General features: G+C 36.9%; 1 protein-coding gene across 1 annotated transcript; it reads right to left on the bottom strand.

The window, feature by feature from the left end:
* Positions 1–585: 585 nt before the first annotated feature.
* LOC122071733 (phosphatidylinositol/phosphatidylcholine transfer protein SFH1-like) lies at positions 586–14,907 on the bottom strand. Its single transcript, XM_042636123.1, has 11 exons — positions 14,300–14,907; positions 14,168–14,196; positions 12,777–12,860; positions 12,624–12,677; positions 5,577–5,654; positions 5,344–5,397; positions 3,788–3,847; positions 3,588–3,683; positions 1,730–1,831; positions 1,441–1,521; positions 586–1,208 (listed from the first exon to the last, which is right to left on the bottom strand). The coding sequence occupies exons 1-11, from the start codon at positions 14,352–14,354 to the stop codon at positions 864–866; spliced, it is 1,038 nt and encodes a 345-aa protein (XP_042492057.1). The 5' UTR covers positions 14,355–14,907; the 3' UTR covers positions 586–863.
* Between the last annotated feature and the right edge of the window lie 6,706 nt (positions 14,908–21,613).

Here is a 21,613-nt window from a genome sequence, read left to right on the forward strand (position 1 = left end):
TGTTTAAAGTCACTTCGAGCTGGCATTTTTGGTCATCTCTTTACTAGTTTAGTTCCTCTAATCATATCACTTTTTATTGGAATATTCAAAGGTCTCCATTACATGTCCATATCACAAATGATTCTCTCTCAATTTATCATATGTATGAAAACTATTCTTAAATTAATTTCAAGAAAAAGATTCTTTGTGCCAGAAGATCAGGATACACTAGCACCATGAATGTCTCTCTCCCCTTCTATATGAAATGACCTCTGTACCCTCTTATATATAATACTAGTTTCATCATATATTTATTAGTGTGCTCCCATATGCTGCTTGTTCACATAATTTACATTAGCAATTTTTGTCAAAATCAAGCATGCATCTGCCCTTCTTTGCATCATTAATCTTTTGTGCAGCAGTAGCTCAAGCTGGCCGGCAGGGATGTCCCATACACTAGATCAGCCTACACAGTTAAAAAGACTGGCTGGCATTATGGTATGAAGAACCAATCTGTCTAACCACTGCCCCTATGAACAGAGTAATGGCCAAAGGTTCCTTGTTTCAATCCTTGTTTGAGGGATGCCAGAGATCCCCAGCTGCTCATTTTACTGAACGAGGTTTATACTGCTCTTTCTTTCATTTCCATTTCATATTATGACAGTTTCAAATTGGCCCGCCCTAATGGTAACATGTCAAGTTACATAAATCAATTAGCTTTCCTACAAAAGCCTGCATTGAGTTAATGCAAGCAGTTACCATTACATTTCATACATGGACACTCACAATCTGGCAGGAGCTACAAAACGCCTCCCATGGCCCTCATGTTAGAGCTGTCACAACATGATTGAGAGCTACCAATTGCCAAGTTTTGATATTGCAAGTTACTGATACCATTTCTTCCTCCCATCTGAATCACCATTGATTTTCAGGTCATCCAGTGAATGAGAGAGCCCATTCTGATCCCCAAGCTTTTGGAACTCGGATTCTAAGGTCAGAGCGATCTTTGTGCCTTTTGGGTCTGGATCAGGCACATCTACATGGAAAGAACATTGCTTGATGGGCGCAACAGGTGCATGGCTCAAGGATTGCTGCTTGATGTAGTTATAGAGCTCTTGATGAAATGGATGGTCCAATGAGAAGCAATCATCGGTTCCATTTGTTGAATGCCGGGATGAACCCGATCCTTCTCTTACACAGAAATGTGGAAGGGATGCATAGTCCATTATCTACATACAAGAAGCAAAGCTCACAAAAATTAAAGCTCCAGCAAGTAGAATATGAAGAAGCAGCTAGTCTGGTGAATAACTGAATGACATGACCTAAATGCATTTAATCAAGGGCAAAAGACCCAAGTGCCGAAAAATAAATCATCAGCCACGTGCAATGAATTCCATAAGCATATGCTGAAGTGAGGACTAATATAAACTACTCATCTTACGAAGTATAAACTAGCCATACCTTCAGCAACTCATCTCTCCCACAACCCTGCAGCACCTGAATTTTCCTCCTTGTCCTCTCTTGCAATAGTGGCTTTACTACCTGTAAAAAGTTGAGGAGAATGCAAACAGTTGGAATATACCAGGAGGGCTCTATATTGTCATGGAAAGAACCAGAGAGATCTTACTCTGACATAAACTAACAAAAACAACAGCTGATGGGTGCTCAGGATTGTGTGCAAACCGATAAAACTCTTTAACAAAAAGGAACGTTAGGGTTTCAAATCCCAAAGGTGAAGAGAAAGGGTAACCTTCCAACAAGCTGAAAATATGTATGGCGCGTTCACAATGTAGTACGTATCCGTCTTCTCAGGATAGTTAAGATCATCAATAGTAGATATAACAGTCAATAGCTGCATTGGCAGATCATTTGCAATAGCGTCAAACAAACACTGAAGCAACTGAGTGAACTAGTTTAAGTAGGAACATTCATATAAAAATTTTACTATGAAGACAAATGCTTTTTGATCATGTACCTCTCAACGAGAGAAACATACAAGAACAAGGACAAATTAAAGAATCATATGATGAAAAATGAAATACACAATGGGGAAATATACTTGTAACAGTTATTAACGTGACATCAATTCTTGCATGTTTTGCCCTTAATTGCTTGTGGACAAGATTCTAATGAATAATGGTCATTTCACCCAGGAAACACTCATTTCCCTCTAGTACATGTGCTCATGGACTGTAAGGTAACTTCATTGGGCTGTCATTTGTCGTCAAGGGTGAAGAAGGTGTACCTGACTGATGAGGCTATATTTCCATCGTTACAGCTCTACTGCTAAGATGCCTTGTTCTAAGAGGAGTTTTGGTTGGAATGAAAGGGATAACTGTCTTCAGCCTTAATTAAGTCTATCAACAGCAAATAAACACTTCCCCGTGAAATTCAACTTTTGGGACCAAACTAGCTTTCTCTGTTCTAGATCCCATTTAATAGAGGTGCAGCTTTAAACGGTACTGTTTCTTGTCAGCATCTGAAAACCATATCTGACAGCTACAACATTGCAACTCAAACAGTATATCAATCTAATAACAATCTCAGCAACTAAAAAGAGACTTCTTCCCAACAATTCACATTCAAATGGGCCGAACAGTTCAACCAGGCTAAGGCTCCCAAAGGCATCAGCAAAAGAGTATAGAGTCATTGCTCACTTCTTGTTGCAGAACAAAGGGGAGCTAAAGTTTCCTCGACAACTGGGTCATAAGGGGAAAGGGAAATTTAAAGGGGCTATTCCACTCACTCTGAAAGTACCAAGCTAGCCAATAAAATCAGATAGCGGTTAATCATTAACCCTTCTAGAGACTCTGTACTGACACTAGTGCTTCGATCTCAAACTTTGTTCAAAATGTGCATTTAACCTCTCCATAAATCCCACACGATTTGCTATATTGATTTCTACTCTGGTTTTTTTTGGAGGGGTGGGGGGGGGGGGGTGGGATGTGCAAAGATTTGACATCAAGCCACTAACAGCCGTGCTGCTTATTACTCAGAATTACTGATTCAAAATCATATGGTTTCTATAACAAATCTCATTTAAGGATTATTGAAGGGTGGAAACCTGGGAGGGGGGGGTGTTTGCAATCCAGATCAACTGAGCCAACTCATCCCAATATTTGCCGCTTTGGGTATGCTTGGGCTTGAAATTCATTTTATTCTCAAGAACTCAATCCAAACAGATTGCTCAACTGGTTCTTTAATAGACCATCTGGTTTGCTACATGTGGATTTGGCAATTCTGCTGGGAAATGACCCAAATTAAATCCTAACTAGAACTTTAACAAGCTAAACCATGCCAAGCCAAACCCAAAGAAAGCCAAAGAAAGCCAACGAATGCCAAAGAAAGTATGGGTTGGGCATGTCAACAGGTTGGAGTAAAAATACCCCTGTAAAGAGGACATCGATGGGAAGGGACATCATGAGGGGGGAGGTCCAAAGATGCTTTTCCTCTCTTTCCTCCCCCTTCACACCAGTTGGGTAGGGGAATGATGTGGAGTGAGGTCCTGCTTGCTTTTCCACCTTCCCTCCTCCCCCTTTCCTTTTCCCAAGAGACATGGAAGTTTCCCACTTAAAAATAATTACAAGCCAACAAAGCACAAAAAATACCTTAATTTGGCTCAGTGCTGAAAGCTTTAGACCAGTCATATCCAAAACCTTCACACAGGTGCCAATATGCCGCCCATATTTCTTTGTTGCCGAAGGCTACAACAAAAGACATTAATTTAAAAAATAAAAAAAATAAAAATAAAAATAAAAATAAAAAAAGAATACAGAGAAACTAAGCAGATTGTGGCTATTACACTTACCAAAATTACTCGGTCCCGATATTCATTAAATTGGATGTGCGACTGAACATAGTAATGAACCTATAGAAAAGAGAGGTACAGTAAGTTTCACAAACTGAAATTAATGGAGACAACAACAAACGGTAAGACAATACCATAGAAGAAGCAAATCTCAATTTACAGGTCCTATTGAAGCAGACCAACATTTCGTCTTTGCATATACAAGCATATGCCCTTCAAATTATTTGACAATAACAAAGCTATTTGGAATTTTAAGTCTGACCCTCAGCATGTTGGACACTAACAGCATGTCGAAACTGCTGGACACTTATGAGAGAGAGAGAGATTGCATCTAGGAGGGAAACAAAATTCTATGCATTGGCAAATAGAAATATATAATTATAGTCACACTTAGACAACTGCCTCGTATCAGCAGAAAAATATGGTTGCACGGATGTATCCACATGTCAAGCTTTCAAGGGTTTCATATTCAACCCCAACCCATGTTTTTGTCACATAGACATCAGAATTATGTAATATTAGTATATTACTACATGATAAGTTGAACACTAGTTTCCTTTTGTCTCAATGATTAACAGTATAGTAAAAGCATCAACCATTCATCTTTCTTTAAACAGACTCAACTAGATTTTAAAAAAAATATATGATTTACATAAAATTCATCAGAGTATCTTCATTTCACTGATTATTGGGCATATGTCAACTCTTTCAGGAGTCGCTTTTAAAGACCTAAAGTGGAGGTGGTGTTGTGGTTTTTCCAGACATTCGTAACTTCGATTTGTTCAGGTATCTCTGTTGTAAGCAGAGACTTTTGTCCAACCACTTTCCCGTCTCTAAGTTGCACACTTTCTTAGTGAGACCACACAACCTTTTTCTTCATCCTAGTCCACAACAAAGGCTCTGCAGTCTACCAGTTTGAGAACCATAGCTAGATTTAAAGCTGACACAGAATAGATTCTGAATGAAAAATATGACTTCTAATCTTCAGAGCTTCCCCAGGGAGACAGAATAACATTAAGGGAAAATATTATGCAAAAGGATCTACAGTTACAGGTTGAGCATGATACAAGGATAGCTGATAAGTTACCAGTAGGCAGTAATCTTATCGGGACAGATACTACTTACTAAGACATGTACTTATCTTTAGGAGGAGCTGCTAAAACAAGAAACTTGATGATTTAGTGAACCTTTTCCAGTATTATATCTAGCGCCCAAAGGCTGGTTATCCTCTAGGTATTTATTTCTCCTCCCCCCCCCCCCCCCCCCCCCAACCCCCACTACTGACTTACTAAAGAAGAATCCACACCGAGTAATATTAGAAGACCATGTGGTTTCAGCATTCCAAATGCTAGATGCATTAGATTAAAATCGTTACATCATCTAGAATCTAAACAAACAAAATGAATTTTTTTCAGTTACTAATTGATAAATTCAAAATGATTTTTTATTTGTTTCCCCACATTGCATGACAAGGTCAATCAGTAGTCCAGCAACAAAAATCAGAATCGGAGTATTACGACAATAGAAAGGAATTAAAGAAATATAATAAGCCTTACAGATGCCTTGTCAAATGTGCTGAGCCCAACACCAATAGCCAAAATAGGGAGGCCCTGTCAAAAAATAAACGAGGGTCGAACTTAAAATATGGACACTAAGGAGAAAAAATAATTACCACAAAGCACTATGTGGAATAGTTGAACTTGTCAACAAAGCTGACTGAGCACTACTTATCAGTAATTTAGAGGCAACAGTAAGATGCCAGTGGAATTCAATAAAACTGTATGTATACCTCCTTTGAATAACCTGACATTCCTATGAGCTGTGAGTCACGCAAAGCCCTATAAAAGTCCACAGGAGCTATGGGTTTCTGTGCAAAGAAAGAACATAAAAATTAGCACACAGACACACTGATGTATCACATCACTGAAGTCCCCCCCCCCACCCACACACAAGAAGATCATCAAGAATCTACTCAAAGTGACAATAATAATTCTGCAGTATAGCTGTTGCCATCAAGCATGAAATTTTCAGAAGAATAATTAAGGATGCAGGACACAACTTGCTAATTCAAGCCAAGTCCCCACCCCCTTATTTGTAGATTGTAACCAACTAAGGTAATTTCAAGTTCAACATCCTGGTTTCCCAAACTGAGGCACACCTGACCATGTGTCAAAAAAGATAATCTAAACAAGGTTATATACGATCCACTGTTCTACGAATCAGGATTGGATCAATCGAGTTGGACGATTTAGATCGAAATCACAGCCCCGGTCAATCCCGATTCCAAGTGATCCAAATAGGGTTTCCAGTTTTTTTTTTTTTGGCCAATTCACGGCTTGATTCAAGCCACTTCTCCTCGATTTGGATTGGAATCAATGGTGACCAATTCTGCTGTCAATTTTGATTACTCAATTTGGATTGGAATCAACGGTAAGATGAGATCGTTTTAACTATTAATGGAGAATAGGGTTACAGCCGCTCATCCTTACCACTCTTAAACTGCTTATAGAGAAAGAACCCTCAATAGTGAACCCTATTGTTAAGTTAGTCTCAAATTTCTTGACCCGTTTTGAAGATTGACCCCATCCGACATATTTTGGTGGCAACCTGAATGGGAAGTTTTCTGAGATCTGTGATGGAGGTATGGTTCGACCGGATCGACCGCAACCCGATGGGTCGACCTGCGACTTAGAATATATATATATATATAATGTATTGTTGCTTGTTGAGAAAGTCATTGTATTTTGGGATTTTTTTTCAAGCTAGGGTTTCAGGGCGAGTTTTCTCGCCGCTGCTTGGGTGTAATCTCTCTTCTGCATAGTGAAACATCTTCTTCTTCGCTCGAGGACGTAGCACAACACCCTGGTGTGTGAACCTCGTTAAATCTGTGTCGTGCGGATCTATTGTCTCTTTATTTTTCGTGTTTCTTGGTGTTTGATCTAACAAACTAGTATCATAACTTTGGGTTACTTCGATCTATGGCTTCAACGAAATACGATATTGATAAATTCGACGATAACATCAGTTTCAGTTTATGGCAGGTTCGAATGATGATTGTTCTCATACAGCAGGGTTTGAAGAAAACTCTATTTGGGAAGGCGAAGAAACCTGCAACTATGTCTGATGATGATTGGAACGATTTGGATGATAAAGCCTTTTCAGCTATTCAGTTGTGTCTTTCGAATGATGTTCTACAGGAAGTTCTCTCAAAGAAAACGGCTACAAAGTTATGGGTGAAGTTAGAGAGTCTTTACCTCACCAAATCCCTCACCAATAGGTTGAGATTGAAGCAACAACTGTGTACCCTTCATATGGGTGAAGGTACTTCTATTAAATCCCACATATCTGAGTTCAATTCTATTATTACTGATTTGAAAAGGATAGATGTTAAAATACACGATGAAGATTTGGCCCTATTATTGTTATGTTCTCTGCCTCCATCTTATAAGCATTTTACAGATATCATGATTTATGGTAGGGAGACAATCTCTATTGAGGATGCCAAAACGAATCTGCAAAGCAAGCAGAAGATTGATGATGAGTTGACATCTACCAATAAATCTGATGGTGTTGGTTTGGTAGCTAGAGGGAGAACGAATGAAAGGGGTTCATATGGTGACAAAAAGAAGGTTAGATCAAAATCTAAGCACAAGAATTTAACCTGCAATTACTGTAAGAAAAATGGGCATATTAAAGCTGAATGCTATAAGCTTTTAAATAAGCAGAAAGCAGGTGGTGGTGCTCAAAATCAACAGAAAAGAGATGATTCTGTAGAAGCTAGTATTGCTGAAGATGAGAGTGCGTCTGATATGCTTTTGGTGACTGATGACAAAGTTATATCACAAGAATGGATTATTGACTCTGGTTGTTCCTACCATATGTGTCCTAATCGTGAATGGTTCTCCACATACGAATCAGTTCGAGGTGTTGTGTTGATAGGAAATAATGCTTCTTGTAAGACTATTGGAATGGGAACGATCAATATCAAGATGTATGATGGCATTATCAGAACCTTGTCTAATGTTAGGCATGTCCCTGATTTGAAGAAGAATCTCATCAGTTTAGGCACTCTTGATGCAAATGGGTGCAAGTATACAGCTATAGGTGGAGTCATGAAGATCAGCAAGGGTGTTCTCTTGTTGATGAAAGGAATCAAGGTTGGCAATTTGTATGTGTTGCGAGGTACTACAGTCACTGGGTCTATTGCAGCAGCTTCATCATCTATGTCTGAATCAGATGTCACAAATTTATGGCACATGAGGTTAAGCCATATGAGTGAAAGAGGGATGACATCATTAAGTAAAAGGGGCTTGTTGTGTGTGAGTACAGGAGCAATGGAGTTCTATGAGCATTGTGTGTTTGGGAAGCAGAAAAGAGTCAGTTTCAATACTGCTATTCACAGGACCAAGGGAACTTTGAACCACATTCATTCAGACCTATGGGGGCCCTCCAGGGTTGCTTCAAAGGGGGCTGGTGCAAGGTACTTGCTTACTTTCATTGATGATTTCTCTAGGAAGGTTTAGGTCTATTTCTTGAAAACAAAAATGAAGTATTTGTCACTTTCAAACAGTGGAAGAATTTGCTTGAGAAGCAGACCAAGAAACAAATTAAAAGGTTGAGAACCGAAAATAGCCTAAAGTTTTGTGAAGGTGACTTTAATAAGTTATGCAAAAATGAAAGTATTGCAAGACACCATACAGTTGTTAAAACACCCCAACAAAATGGAGTGGTAAAGCGTATGAATAGAACCTTGTTAAAAAAGGCGAGGTATATGTTATCAAATGCAAGATTGGGCAAGGAGTTCTGGGCAAAAGCAGTTAACACAGCAACCTTGTTAGTGAATCGATCTCCTTGCACAACTATTGAGTGCAAGACTCCATAAGAAGTTCGGTCAGGTAAACCTGCAGACTACTCAAATTTAAAAGTATTTGGATGTCCTGCTTATGCACATGTAAATGAAGGGAAGTTGGAACCTAGGGCTAAGAAATGCATTTTTCTTGGGTATGGATTTGGAGTGAAAGGATACAGGTTGTGGAGTCCTGATCCAAAGTCTCCAAAATTTCTTATTAGAAGAGATGTTACTTTTGATGAATCTGCTATGTTGCATCCTAGGAAAGAAACTCTTGTTCATTGTGATGAAGGTCAAGAAAAACCTAGAGAGAATGTGGAGTTTGAAATTGGTGGTTAATCTTCAAACAAAGCACAATCTACTTCAGTTCAGATGCCTACTTTTACTGAAGGAGATGATGCTCAAGAGAATCAAGAAGATGAGCGGTACAATATTGCCAAGGATAGACCAAGGAGAAATATTAGACAACCACAAAAGTATGGGCATGCTGAATTTGTTGCTTATGCATTGTCTGTTGCAGATACAATTAAAAATAGTAAGCCTGCAATATATTCTGAAGTTGTTACTTAAATTGATTCTACAAAATAGTTGATTGCCATGAATGAGGAGATGGAATCTCTTCATAAAAATCAGACTTGGGAGCTTGTCAAGCCGAGAACAGGGAAGAAAATTATTGGTTGCAAGGTTTTCAAGAAGGAATCTGCCTCAAGTGTTGAAGATGCTAGGTACAAGGCACGTTTGGTTGCAAAGGGCTACAGTCAGGTACAAGAAATTGATTTTAATGATGTTTTCTCACCAGTTGTTAAGCATAGTTCTATTCGTGTCTTACTTGCTTTAGTTGCTATGCATGATTTGGAGTTTGAGCAACTTGATGTGAAAACAGCATTCTTGCATGGTGAACTAGAAGAACAGATTTATATGCATCAACCTGAAGGGTTTGTTATTGAAGGCATAGTTTTTAAGATGCTGGTAAGGCGATGCCTTAGTAACGCCTTGGCACTGATGCGGTCTATAGATGGTAAGGCGGTACTCCGCCTTATGTGAAGTGGCACCTTTTGGGGGTTTTTTTTTTAACATATTTTAAAATTACTTGATGAAGATTCCAAATATAGATTTTTTATTGGTAGGTGTATGGTTTTGTTAACACTTGAGATGTATGGGATCAGTTTTACTCCACCCAAAATAACCAAAACAAACAAAACAAAAACATGATTCACAAACATGGTTTGGATTTTGTCAAGGGTTTTAAGAAAGGGCCATGAAAAGGAATCAAGGAACAAGGAAGAACCACTGATCCAGGCGACCATTTTGCTCCAGCAGCGGTGAGCTTGCTCCGGCAACGGTGAGCTTCATTCTTCTTTGACAAGAGTAGAAATATAGTGGATGACCTTAGGGCTTAGGCACTCATTTTGGCATCATAGAGGTAAGTATAATAAATACTTATATTTTTTGTCTTCTTTTCTTTATATTTATAATTTTGTTTCATAATTATGTATTTATATTATATGTTGATATGATTGATGATTGATGATTGATGAACTTAGTTTATTCACTTTATTGATTTGTTTTCTTTATGAATATCTTACATTGGTATGAATATGAACCTTTAATATTTATTTAACATCTGAGTAATAGGATTCAACTAGGATTTGAGCCAAATAGACTGGTTTTATAAAAAAATTACACATGAACGCTTTAGTTGATAAGGCGTCGCTTTATGCCCACATTATCGCTAAGGCGCTCCGAAAGACCCTCAAACGCCTCCGTCGCCTTACCGCCTTAAAACTATGATTGAAGGTAAGGAGGACCGTGTATGCTTGTTGAAGAAGTCCTTATATGGTTTGAAAAAGTCTCCTAGATAGTGATATAAAAGGTTTGATTCAGTTATGGCTAGTTTTGGATACTCCAGGTGTCAATATGACTGTTGTGTTTATTTCAAAAAGCTCTCTGATGGGTCATTCATATATTTGTTGCTTTATGTTGATGATATGTTGATTGCAGCAAAAGATAGTAATGAGGTCAACAGGTTAAAGGAACAATTAAGTTCTGAATTTGAGATGAAAGATTTGGGGGCAGCAAGGAAGATCCTTGGTATGGAGATCAAGAGGAATAGAAAGCCAGGGAAGTTGTGGCTATCTCAACAGAAGTACACTAAGAAGGTTTTGAATCGTTTTAGCATGAAAGAAGCCAAACCTGTAACTACTCCTCTTGCCTCTCATTTTAGACTTTCAGCTGCTCTATCACCTAAGACAGATGAAGAGGTGGAGTACATGTCATGTGTTTCATACTCTAGTGCAGTTGGCTCTGTTATGTATGCTATGGTTTGCACTCATCCTGACATTTCACAAGCTGTCAATGCGGTGGGCAGATATTTGTCATGTCCAGGTAAAGCTCATTGGGAAGCAGTGCAGTGGATACTTAGGTACTTGAAAGGGACCTCTGGTGTTTGTTTAGAATTTGGGAGGAATAGTTTATCTGGTTATGTTGATTCAGATTATGATGGTGATCTTGACAAGAGGTCACTCACAGGCTATGTCTTTACTCTTGGAGGAAATACGGTTAGTTGGAAAGCTACTTTACAGGCTAGAGTTGCATTATCTACTACTGAAGCAGAGTATATGGCAGTGACTGAAGCAATTAAAGAAGCTATTTGGCTTAGAGGTTTGTTGGGAGAACTCAGAATGGATCATGGGATGACTGTTGTCCATTGTGATAGCCAGAGTGCTATTCACTTGACTAAAGATCCAATGTATCATGAGAGGACAAAGCACATTGATGTTCGGTATCATTTCATAAAAAAGATAATTGCTCAAGGTAATACTCAAGTGTTGAAGATTGATACTGAAGACAATCCAGCTGATATGTTGACTAAGCCTTTGTGTGTTGGTAAGTTCGAGCATTGCTTGAACTTACTTGGTGTTTGTCGTGTTTGAGTTCAACCCTTTGGAGGGCTATTGGAGAAGATGAAGATATTAACTATTTGTTTATTTGTTGGAGGAGAATTCTGGCCAAGGTGGAGATTTGTTAAGTTTGGCTCGAATTCTTGACCCGTTTTGAAGATTGACTCGATCCGACATATTTTGGTGGCGACCCAAATGAGAAGTTTTCTGAGATCTGTGATGGAAGCAGAGGGGTTGGGCTGATGGCCCAAGCCCGGAGCCCATCACTGATCTCGTATGGGGGTACAGGGGCGTAGCCCCTGCGATATGGTTCAACCGGATCGACCGCAACCCGATGGGTCGACCCGCAACTTGGAATATATATAATGTATTGTTGCTTGTTAAGAAAGTCATTGTATTTTGGGTTTTTTTTTTTCGAGCTAGGGTTTCAGGGCGAGTTTTCTCGTCGCTACTTGGGTGTAATCTCTCTTCTGCATAGTGAAACATCTTCTTCTTCGCCCGAGGACTTAGCACACCACCCTGGTGTGTAAACCTTGTTAAATCTGTGTCGTGCAGATCTATTGTCTCTTTATTTTTGTGTTTCTTGGTGTTTGATTTAACACCTATATATAGAAAATTTACCGAAATACCTACATAGACTACTAAAAAAAATTTCTCAGGACCTTCTGCCCTTGAACCCCCACATGAACCCTCCAGTAAAGACAATAACGTGCAAGGTGGGCCGATCCCTCCGAGTGTCGAGGCCTTCGAACTCTTAACGACCCTTCGAAATCAGCTCACTCATCCAAGTGACGGAATAAAAGACATTGTACCCTCAACACATAGAAGATTACTCTAGATAATCATCTATTAACTTTTATCCATGATTATGCACTGTTAGTCACTCACACCTATTATCAACACCAACCTAGGTAGACATTTAAGTTGATTCAATAAAATAACTCTGAATTTTAACATGCAATAATGTAAAAATATCCATTCGATAAAACAACGAGACAGCTAATAAATACATTTGGTTGACAACAAAAGCAGCAATGACTTGAAAATGTAAATTTGATATTAATAATCAAGTATAATAAAATCTCACCGATAATATATTGTCTATCTCATTTTGTATTCTCCAGTTTAAACAATCCACCAACTGGAACACAATAGAAGCATTATCAGTAGAGATAAAGATGAGGACACATACATTTTATGCTTTGGCAACAGAACAGTTCTGAAAATAACAGAATCTCACCATTTTATGCGCTTTGGAAACATTCCATTCCCTTGCCTTGAGAAACCGCACCAAGGATTCTGTTGGATACCCTTGATGCATATTCTGAGCCATTAAGAAGCAAACATTACGACGAAAATCAATTTCCAAAAATGATGGATAAGAAAGACTATCCCACTCAATGAGGATCCGCTAGGTATTACAAAACACACAAACCAAGGTTGTTCAGAAGAAGGATGAAAATGAACATCAAACCCAGGAAACAAGACAGCAACACGTATGACAACTTCACTGTGGCCAACTACTTCCTTCAAACAATATATTACCAGGTCTAGACATTGAATGTGGTGACTCCCCACAAACCATTTATTTATTTATTTATTTATTATTATATGTACTTTTTATTTTATTTTATTTTTTTGGGCAAGAAACCACAAGTCTTCAGTTAGTACAATTTTTACACCAAAGATGCCAAGTTGCCGAATATGTACTCTGTAGTTCAACAGACAAGAAATGTCCCAATTCCATCATTCATCCACCTGATAATCCTGACTCTTCCATGCCCCTTCCAGCCACTCAGGACCAGGCTAGTCTACCCAATCTCAAGATTACTTGACGCGAACGAATATGGGAATCAAACTATATCTGAGCAGTTCTATTACTGTGCAGAGGAGGGGCGGTAGAAAAATTTTATACCAAAAAGAAAGAAAAAAACAGAAAAAAGTAGTAGCAGATTCCGGAGGGAGCTCGCTAGAGACAAGCCAGTTCCAGCAGAAACCCCAGCATCACAGAGTTACAGAGAAGAGGTTCACTTTAAAGTGAAAAGCAAGTCAGATCCTCCAACTGCTTCGCTATAAATGAGATAAATTGACAGAAAAATTACCATAACATGCATGAAAAAAAAAACATAGATCACACAGTTCTGTTCAAATATTACGACCATTACAGGCTCAAACTTTAGGAACAACAACAAAAAAGGACGGAGATAAAACATAAAAAATAAAATAAAAATAAATAAATAAACCATTAAAGGGCAAGCAAAATTTCACAGAGTGAAGAATTACAAATCAAATTTCACAAACCCAACGGAAGACGAAACAAAGTACCGCCTCAACCAGCTACATTCATAGCAGCACTTCGAGAAAACCATGAATCTAGTTTCAGGAGCTTAAAATTTCTCACGGTACCTAAAATTAACAAAGGGAACAAAGCAAAAAATGTTCCTACAACTGCACAACCCGAACATTTATTCAGAGATCAAATCGAAAGTGGAAAACCCAAACTATCAAAGATTAATCCCCGAAATTCCACCCAGAAAAAAAAATTAAAATAAAGAACCATATGTTTTCGTAAAAACGAAAACAAAAGTTTAAAGTTCACATGAACGGAGACAGAGACACTCGGATATCAACCTGAAAGGTCTTCTTTAATGGCTCTTCGACTGCAAAACATAAAAAAGGAAACAAAAATGAGAAACAGAAACAACTGCTAAAGCTTGAAAATCAAAGAACAGTCAGTGCAAGAAATAGATCAAGTGAACTAACCTTGATCTATTAAAGCTTGGAACTGCTTGATCGCATCCTGAGAAACGACTCCCATTTTCTCCCCCCTTTTTCTTCCCCTCTCTACAAATTTCTAAATTATAAGTTGCAGCAAAAAATAGTTCTCTTTTTTCTTCTTTACTGAACAAAGAAGAAACCAGAAAGAGAAAAGAAAGAAAGAAGATACAATAAGCTGGAATGAGAGAATGAGAGAATGAGAGAATGAGAGTGTGAGAGAGAAAGAGCTATAGATGGAGCTTTCCTCTCTGAAATTGAAGTTCTAACACCTCTCGTCTTTTTATCTGAGGAAATATTGCCAAAATTTAGAGAAAAAGGAAAAAAAAATTAAAGGTTCTGTACCAAAATGGCATCTTTGTCCGTACATAATCACAGAAGGCATGTGTGAACTGCTAAGATCTCACACGTTAGTGAGAGAGAAATTCTAGAGAGAGAGAGAGAGAGGGTGGGTGGAGGGATCGGGGCCGGTGTTAGCCAGACGCGCAAATCTGACGCGCCGACGGAGATATCGGACGCGCAGTAATGCTGAGGCAAAAATAAGGGGGAGAGTGGGGACCACTGGAGGAGCTGTATTTATATTCTTTGGCATGCAATACATGATGCATCTTCCTTGAGCTAAGCAGGGTCGATTCCATGATTTCACATATTCGGTGTATTTATAGTGTTTTGAATCATCACAATCCACCACCACCTAAGTGGGTTCCACGCCAAAGAAATTTTTCATGTGGGGAGGATCTCTCCCTTTTGCTCTTTTCTCTTCTCCCTTTTTTTGTGGGGGTGGGTAGGGAAGCTTTGTGGGACCCATTTTTATTGCCACATGGCAACAATTTAACGGTTTCAAATTTTTTTCATCTTTTATTCGTCGTTAGTTGGGTATCTGTGAGGTACAAATGATGGATTTCTATTTTCTATGTATATGTATTAATATTTTAGTCAATATTGTGCACTCTTCCGATCTTGAGCAGAAAGAAATCTATCTAATGATTTTCAAAAATATTACAAACGTTTGTGACACAAATAATTACCTTAAAATTAAATATGATTAGATGATTTTTATTTATTTGATTTAATAAATTTTTATTGCCCGCAATTTTTTTAAACTCTACTTTCACTTTCATGTGAGAAGGATCTTACCCTTTTTGTTCTTTTTTTATCTCGTCTTTTGCAAGATTGGAGACGAAAGTTTTGTCGAATTATTTCGATAGTCACATCGCAACAATTTAGTTGGCACTAAACTTTTTTCATTTAGTCTACATCGTTAGCTAGGTATTTCTTAAATTTTGTAGGATTATGACTTGTTATTTGTTATATTCATTTGAAATTTATTTTAAAAAAAAAAGTAATGATAAAATATTTGCATTAAAAGAAATTTTATTAAAAATATATGTCCATATTATAAATAAGGGAAAATTAAGTAAATGCTCTCTCTCTCTCTCTCTCTCTCTCTCTCTCTCTCTCTCTCTCTCAAATTAAATATTAGAGGTCTTCCTTTTCTCTTCTCATTTACTCAACCATCTATCATTTGTTTGGCATGTAAGATATTAAAGTAGTGTATAAATTCCTCTCTCATAAAATAAAATCCAATGATTGTTAATAATCTGATGGGCAGAAGATCGTTGCCCTGCTAAGTGTTTCTTGCACCAATTTAGGGTCAATGAGAACACGCACAATGGTATAAATAAAGGTGGGATTTTTCCATTTCATGGAGGTGGGCTGTTTATTTTGCACGCTCCTATGTTTGGGCATAGGTTGCACGTAGCCTAGCAATGATTTATTTCCCTAATTTGATTTAGTAAATGATTACTTTAAAGTTTTTTGATTGTTTTGAAGCTCTACTTTCCTCTCATCAAGATGAAAATGTGCCTTTGTGAGGGGATATTAAATTCTTCTCTTACAACGAATTGAAATCTTCGGCAAACAATTTTAATGCAAGCAGTTAACTAGGTCAATGAGGGTTTGGAAAAGTTTACAAGGTATTTTCATGCTTGTTTAAATTTCATTGTGACAATAAAAAAAAATAGGTAAACTTGTTTTCTAAATTCTCGCCTTGTCCATCTTCCTTCATTTGTTAACATTCATACAAATTTTGAAAGGTATGATTAGAATTTGATATTTTTGAAAACAGCCTCTTCTACAAAGCAGAGGTTAAGGTTGCCTACATTTGCACCTCCGGACCCTGCAGTTTTTTTTTTTTTTTTTGGCTAACAATGGGTATCCAAGCCTTCGGCCTGGCTAATCCCACGAGCCCATACTAATCCCACAGCCGCATGGACAGGGTCATACAGAGGTTGAATGAGAACCATTCAACTTTTATTAAAAGCAGTAGTGAGAACCTCGTGCACTGGAATTCGAATTTGTTTTGATAAAAAAAAGATGCACATTTAGAAACATTCGTTTGATGTTATTTTATCTAAATTCATATCTCAGTTGGGAGTACACAAGACTCACTCCACATATATATTGAATGGAAAAGGTTTGTTGAGCCTAAGGTGTACATTGTGGCTCCTCACATGGATTATTAAAAATAATAATTGAAAAAATCAATGTGAGAGAGTGTAGAGTGCCTTGCTTGCTCAAAGAACCCTCTCCTAATAATAAACGTTTAACCAAGAGACATGGCAAGTTTTAAGGATCCCATATTCATTTAAGTTCTAATTAGCATTGGCTTCTTGGTGTGAATTGCAGTCCACCAAAATGGTAAAATTATCTACTAAAGTCTGATGTGTCTTTTCCACTAGGCACACATATTACCAACTACTAACCTACTATTATTATGGTGGGAGGGTTGAACCAGCAACCTTCTATGGACTTACATTAGAGCCCAATTATCTAACTGTCAGCCAGTAAACTAGAAATTCATCTCTTGTGCCAAGTCTAGTACTAAAGTTTATAGATAAATTAATATATAATAGGACCATGATAATTTAAGGATAAATTGTTGCATTGGAAAAAAAAATCTTAGATCGAAACTTAAGGAGACAAAAACAACCAAAAATACAGTAAACTAGAATAGAAACCTAAGTCAAAATATCCACTTTTTATTGTATGGTGTGTCTAATGTAAGCCTCATATGGAAGTAATATATTTAATTATATCAAATTTGAACCATTTAATTGTATAATCCATCATGTATTTTTAAAATTTCTCGATAATTGTTTTTTTTTATTTCTATTTTTATTCTTGGGAAATGGAGTTAGTTGGATTTAAAATTGCATCTTAATAGAGGAGGTTACCACCTACGTACTTTCCAGTCAAATTTGGTTGCCACGTGACAAGCTACCTATTGTATAAACCCCATTTTTTTATTGGTATATGTACTACATTTCTACTATCCCAAAGATAAATTTCCAATAGTTTAAGTATCATGTAACTTTATATTGTTTTATATTTATGTTAAATCCTATAATACAATCTTGAGCCATGATCTATTTTTATTATATTTTGGAGGGGGGGGGTGGTGGGATATTGTCACTCATTGATGGAGTTTTGATTAAATTTGGAACTATATGAATGAGACTTGGATATGTGCATTTAGAACTTGTCACTTTCTTTTGACTTTCCCTTATTTTATTCTAAAAACTTTTATAGTGAAAAGTAAAAGAGAGTTCTAAAATCATTTGAAAGTTCCTAATGTTATGTCATTCTCAATAAATATCATTGTTTTACCATCTCTTTTAGTACATATGTGAAATAATAGAAAGACAAATATTTTTAGACTAGGACAAAAAATTAAGGTTACAAATAATAATAATAATAATAATAAATGTTAAAAAAAATAAATTATGCATCAAGACCAAGAACAACAATCAAGTTCAAGAGCATCCCAAAGAATAATGGGGGGTATGCCACCACTTACATGGAGAAGGAACATGAGAAGATATTACAAAAGAATCTAGGAGATTAGCAGAGGAGCTTGCAGTCCTCAAAACATGAGCAGATGAACGAAGGACTTGATTTTGGGAGGAAATGTCAATACCAATGATCTTTTTAATACTTTCGAGAATGATATTTCTTCCCGCTATTACACTTCTCCAACCATATATAAGAAGCTTTTCCAAGGGATTTGGGCATGAACAAAAGATGAATTGGAAGATTAGTGAGCTTTTGTACATTTAGCCCAAAGATAAGAAGGATTTGTAAGGGAATTCTAAGAAAGACCAAGTTGAAATGATAAAGGTTCCTAAAACCTAATCCTTCTCATGTTTTTGCTAACAACGGATATTTCTTCTTACAGATCCATACTGACTCTATAATCGAATGAACCGAATCATACCATAATTGAATGAGAACCATCAACTTTCATTAAAAACAATAAAGAGCACTAAACACCCCATGTGAGTGGCCTCAAGGAAGTAAAAAGAGTCGAACTCAAAACCACATGATTCCTGAGGCAAAGGTCCCTTGCCAACTCAGCTACCCCCTTTGGGTTAACCTAATCCTCCTTCGCTTTTGGTTTTAGTCATGAAATCCCAACTAACCCAACAAATTCTCTTTTTATTTTAATTTGACCCAACCAGAGTTGCCTTTGAATGAGGTTAATTTCATTTGTGATGCACTTTCAGAGAATGAAGCAAGGTATCAAATGGCTAGGAATGGCTAAGACAACATATTTAATAAGAATCTATCTCTATGCATGGGAATTACCCAGCAAAAGTTTCAGTTAAGAAAAATACCCAAAATTATGTTTGGAATTACAAAACTATCCACCCAAAGTTTTGATTAACAAAAGTACCCAAAATCAGGTTTGGGTTTACAAAACTACCCAAAATAGTGACTCTTCATCTTCCATATATAATCATGTATTTTTTTATAACTTAAACTTTGAGTGGATAGTTTTGTAAATCCAAACTCAATTTTGGGTATTTTTGTTAACTTAAACTTTAAGTGAGTAATTTTGTAAAGGCAAACATAATTTTGGGTATTTTTGTTAACTGAAACTTTTGATAGGTAACTTTGTAAAGGGAAACACAGAAGTGAGTAATCATGTAATTTTTCCATTAAATTTTCATTCACCATGAATGTAGAAAAACTCAGTCCACAATTAAATGAATGAAATAATGATGAATTTATGTATCTTTTTCCCCTATTTTCTTTGTCAAAATTTCCTTTTCTTGCATTCCAAATATAACCTATAAGCTGCTCAATTGTTTACCGAAAAAAAAAAAAAAAAAACTATTCGATTAACAATGACTCATCGAAAGTAGATGAAATTAAAAAAAATGAAAATAAGCACTTCAAGACCTGTCATCAAAAGTGTAGATACATTATATATGATTTTGACCATTCTTTATCTGTTTACAAAGAGTCAATGATATTGTTAACAGTTGATCGTGATTGATGCTAGAAAGAACCACACACACACAAACATTATTGATCCATTCTTCCTAAACCTTCCTTCTTTCTTTTTCTTCTTCATTGACCTTGTAGACTTTCTTTAAAAAATAAAAATAAAAAACAATGGAGTTAACTAACATAATCTCTCTCTCATATTTTTTTTTCTATTGAGTGCCGTTGGCCAATGGCCAGCCTACTGGGTGTTAGTAGGGCCAATAACCACCTATTCTTACATACAACATAGGCAATCATCCAAATATAATAAGGTTTTATCTCACAATCCCCTCCCCTGGGCTCCGATTCTTCAAGTCAAAGCAACTACCACTAAGCTAAGCAAGTGTTCACGAGTTACTAACATAATCATCTTATGTAATTATTACCAAAAAAGTTCTTGTTAGGTTTTAAATTTTCACTTCCCTTCCATTTAACTCCCCTTGCAACTAAATGGAGCCTGCCTAAAACTTTGGATTTCATCATGAATCAGTGAGCCAGTAATTGAAGATTAATCCACCAATGAGTGAGTTTTTGGAGAATGGAGGAAATAGTGGAAATGAAAACCTAAAATGATGTATGAACAAATGGAAATCATAAACAAACAATCACACAATGCAAAAGGATTTACGTGGTTTGGAAAGATTGCATATGTTCACGGTAATATGAGATCTGCTTCAGTTTTAATGGAAAATGGTATTACAGTCGTTTGTCCTCACACCTCTTTCACATTGATTATAGAGAAAGAATTCTCACTATAAATTTATAGTGAAACCCAATACAAGTAGATTTACTAAAAATACCCATATACTCTTAAAAAAATAAAAAATCATTGAGGCTTACAAACCTAAACCCCAGCCATGGATTTAACAATCCTTCATAATCAATCTACAAATACGAGAGACGGAATACAAGGCCTTGTACTCCAACAGAAGGATCAGAAGAGAGTTGTAGAGCAGCATACAAAAGGAACTATCCATCGGAAAAAGAAGGGTTTTTTATTTTTTTGTGTGTGTGTGTGTGAATCCCTCAACCGGAGTATTGTATAATTCTTCCTTGAGATCAAGGTTTTAATCCAACAGTATCAGGACCGTTATCCTCCGTATTGAACCGATTTTAATATAAAAAACCACATTGTGATCATATTGATACATATATATTATGTCGTATCATTATCAATATCGATATTTATCAACCGATACAATTGATACAATACAATACCTAAATCCATGCTTGAGATACCATTTTCACGTCCAGAGCATCAAACCGAACTTCCGATCCCTGATGACAACCCTCCATGTCTGGATTTTTATCTGATAGTAAAGCCCACCATGCTCTCTCTCTCTCTCTCTCTCTCTCTCTCTCTCTAAATGGGACAACACAACTTGAAATAATGTGTCCCTTTTGCAAGTCTCACGCAATAAGCTAAATCTTATCATCTCCCCTCCCCCCACAGCTGAGCACAGCCCCATTATCGTCCATGATTCCTATGGGTATCAACCGGTTGGTTTGGTTTGGTTTTAATTAAATTGAATCAGTTTCAGTCCAATATTAGATCGAATTAAAATCAAACCATTAAGATAAAGTCTTTTGCTCAGTTGATTTTCCCATTGGGAATGGTTCGATCGTGGATTTTGATCGATTCAATTAGTTTGGACCGGAATTGACACCCTATTGATATTGGAGGAATATATCTTTATAATAAATAAGTAGGTAGGAGGAATAAATGAGAAGAAGAGGAGATGCAATGCGATGCAAAGTATGATGGAATGGTATATCCTAACACTAATAATTAATTTTATAAGCACAACTGGTTGACAATTTGGGAGATGCCTATTCCCAACTCAAAGGCATATATGGTTGACATTTGATCCACTCTGGTCCCATAAACCATTATAATCAGATCTCAGATCCCCAAATCCCCAAAAGCCAAAACCATTTAGAACATCTAGAATTTATTCACCTTGTTAAATA

This window comes from Macadamia integrifolia, unplaced genomic scaffold, assembly GCF_013358625.1.
Source record: "Macadamia integrifolia cultivar HAES 741 unplaced genomic scaffold, SCU_Mint_v3 scaffold_68A, whole genome shotgun sequence".
NCBI lineage: Eukaryota > Viridiplantae > Streptophyta > Magnoliopsida > Proteales > Proteaceae > Macadamia > Macadamia integrifolia.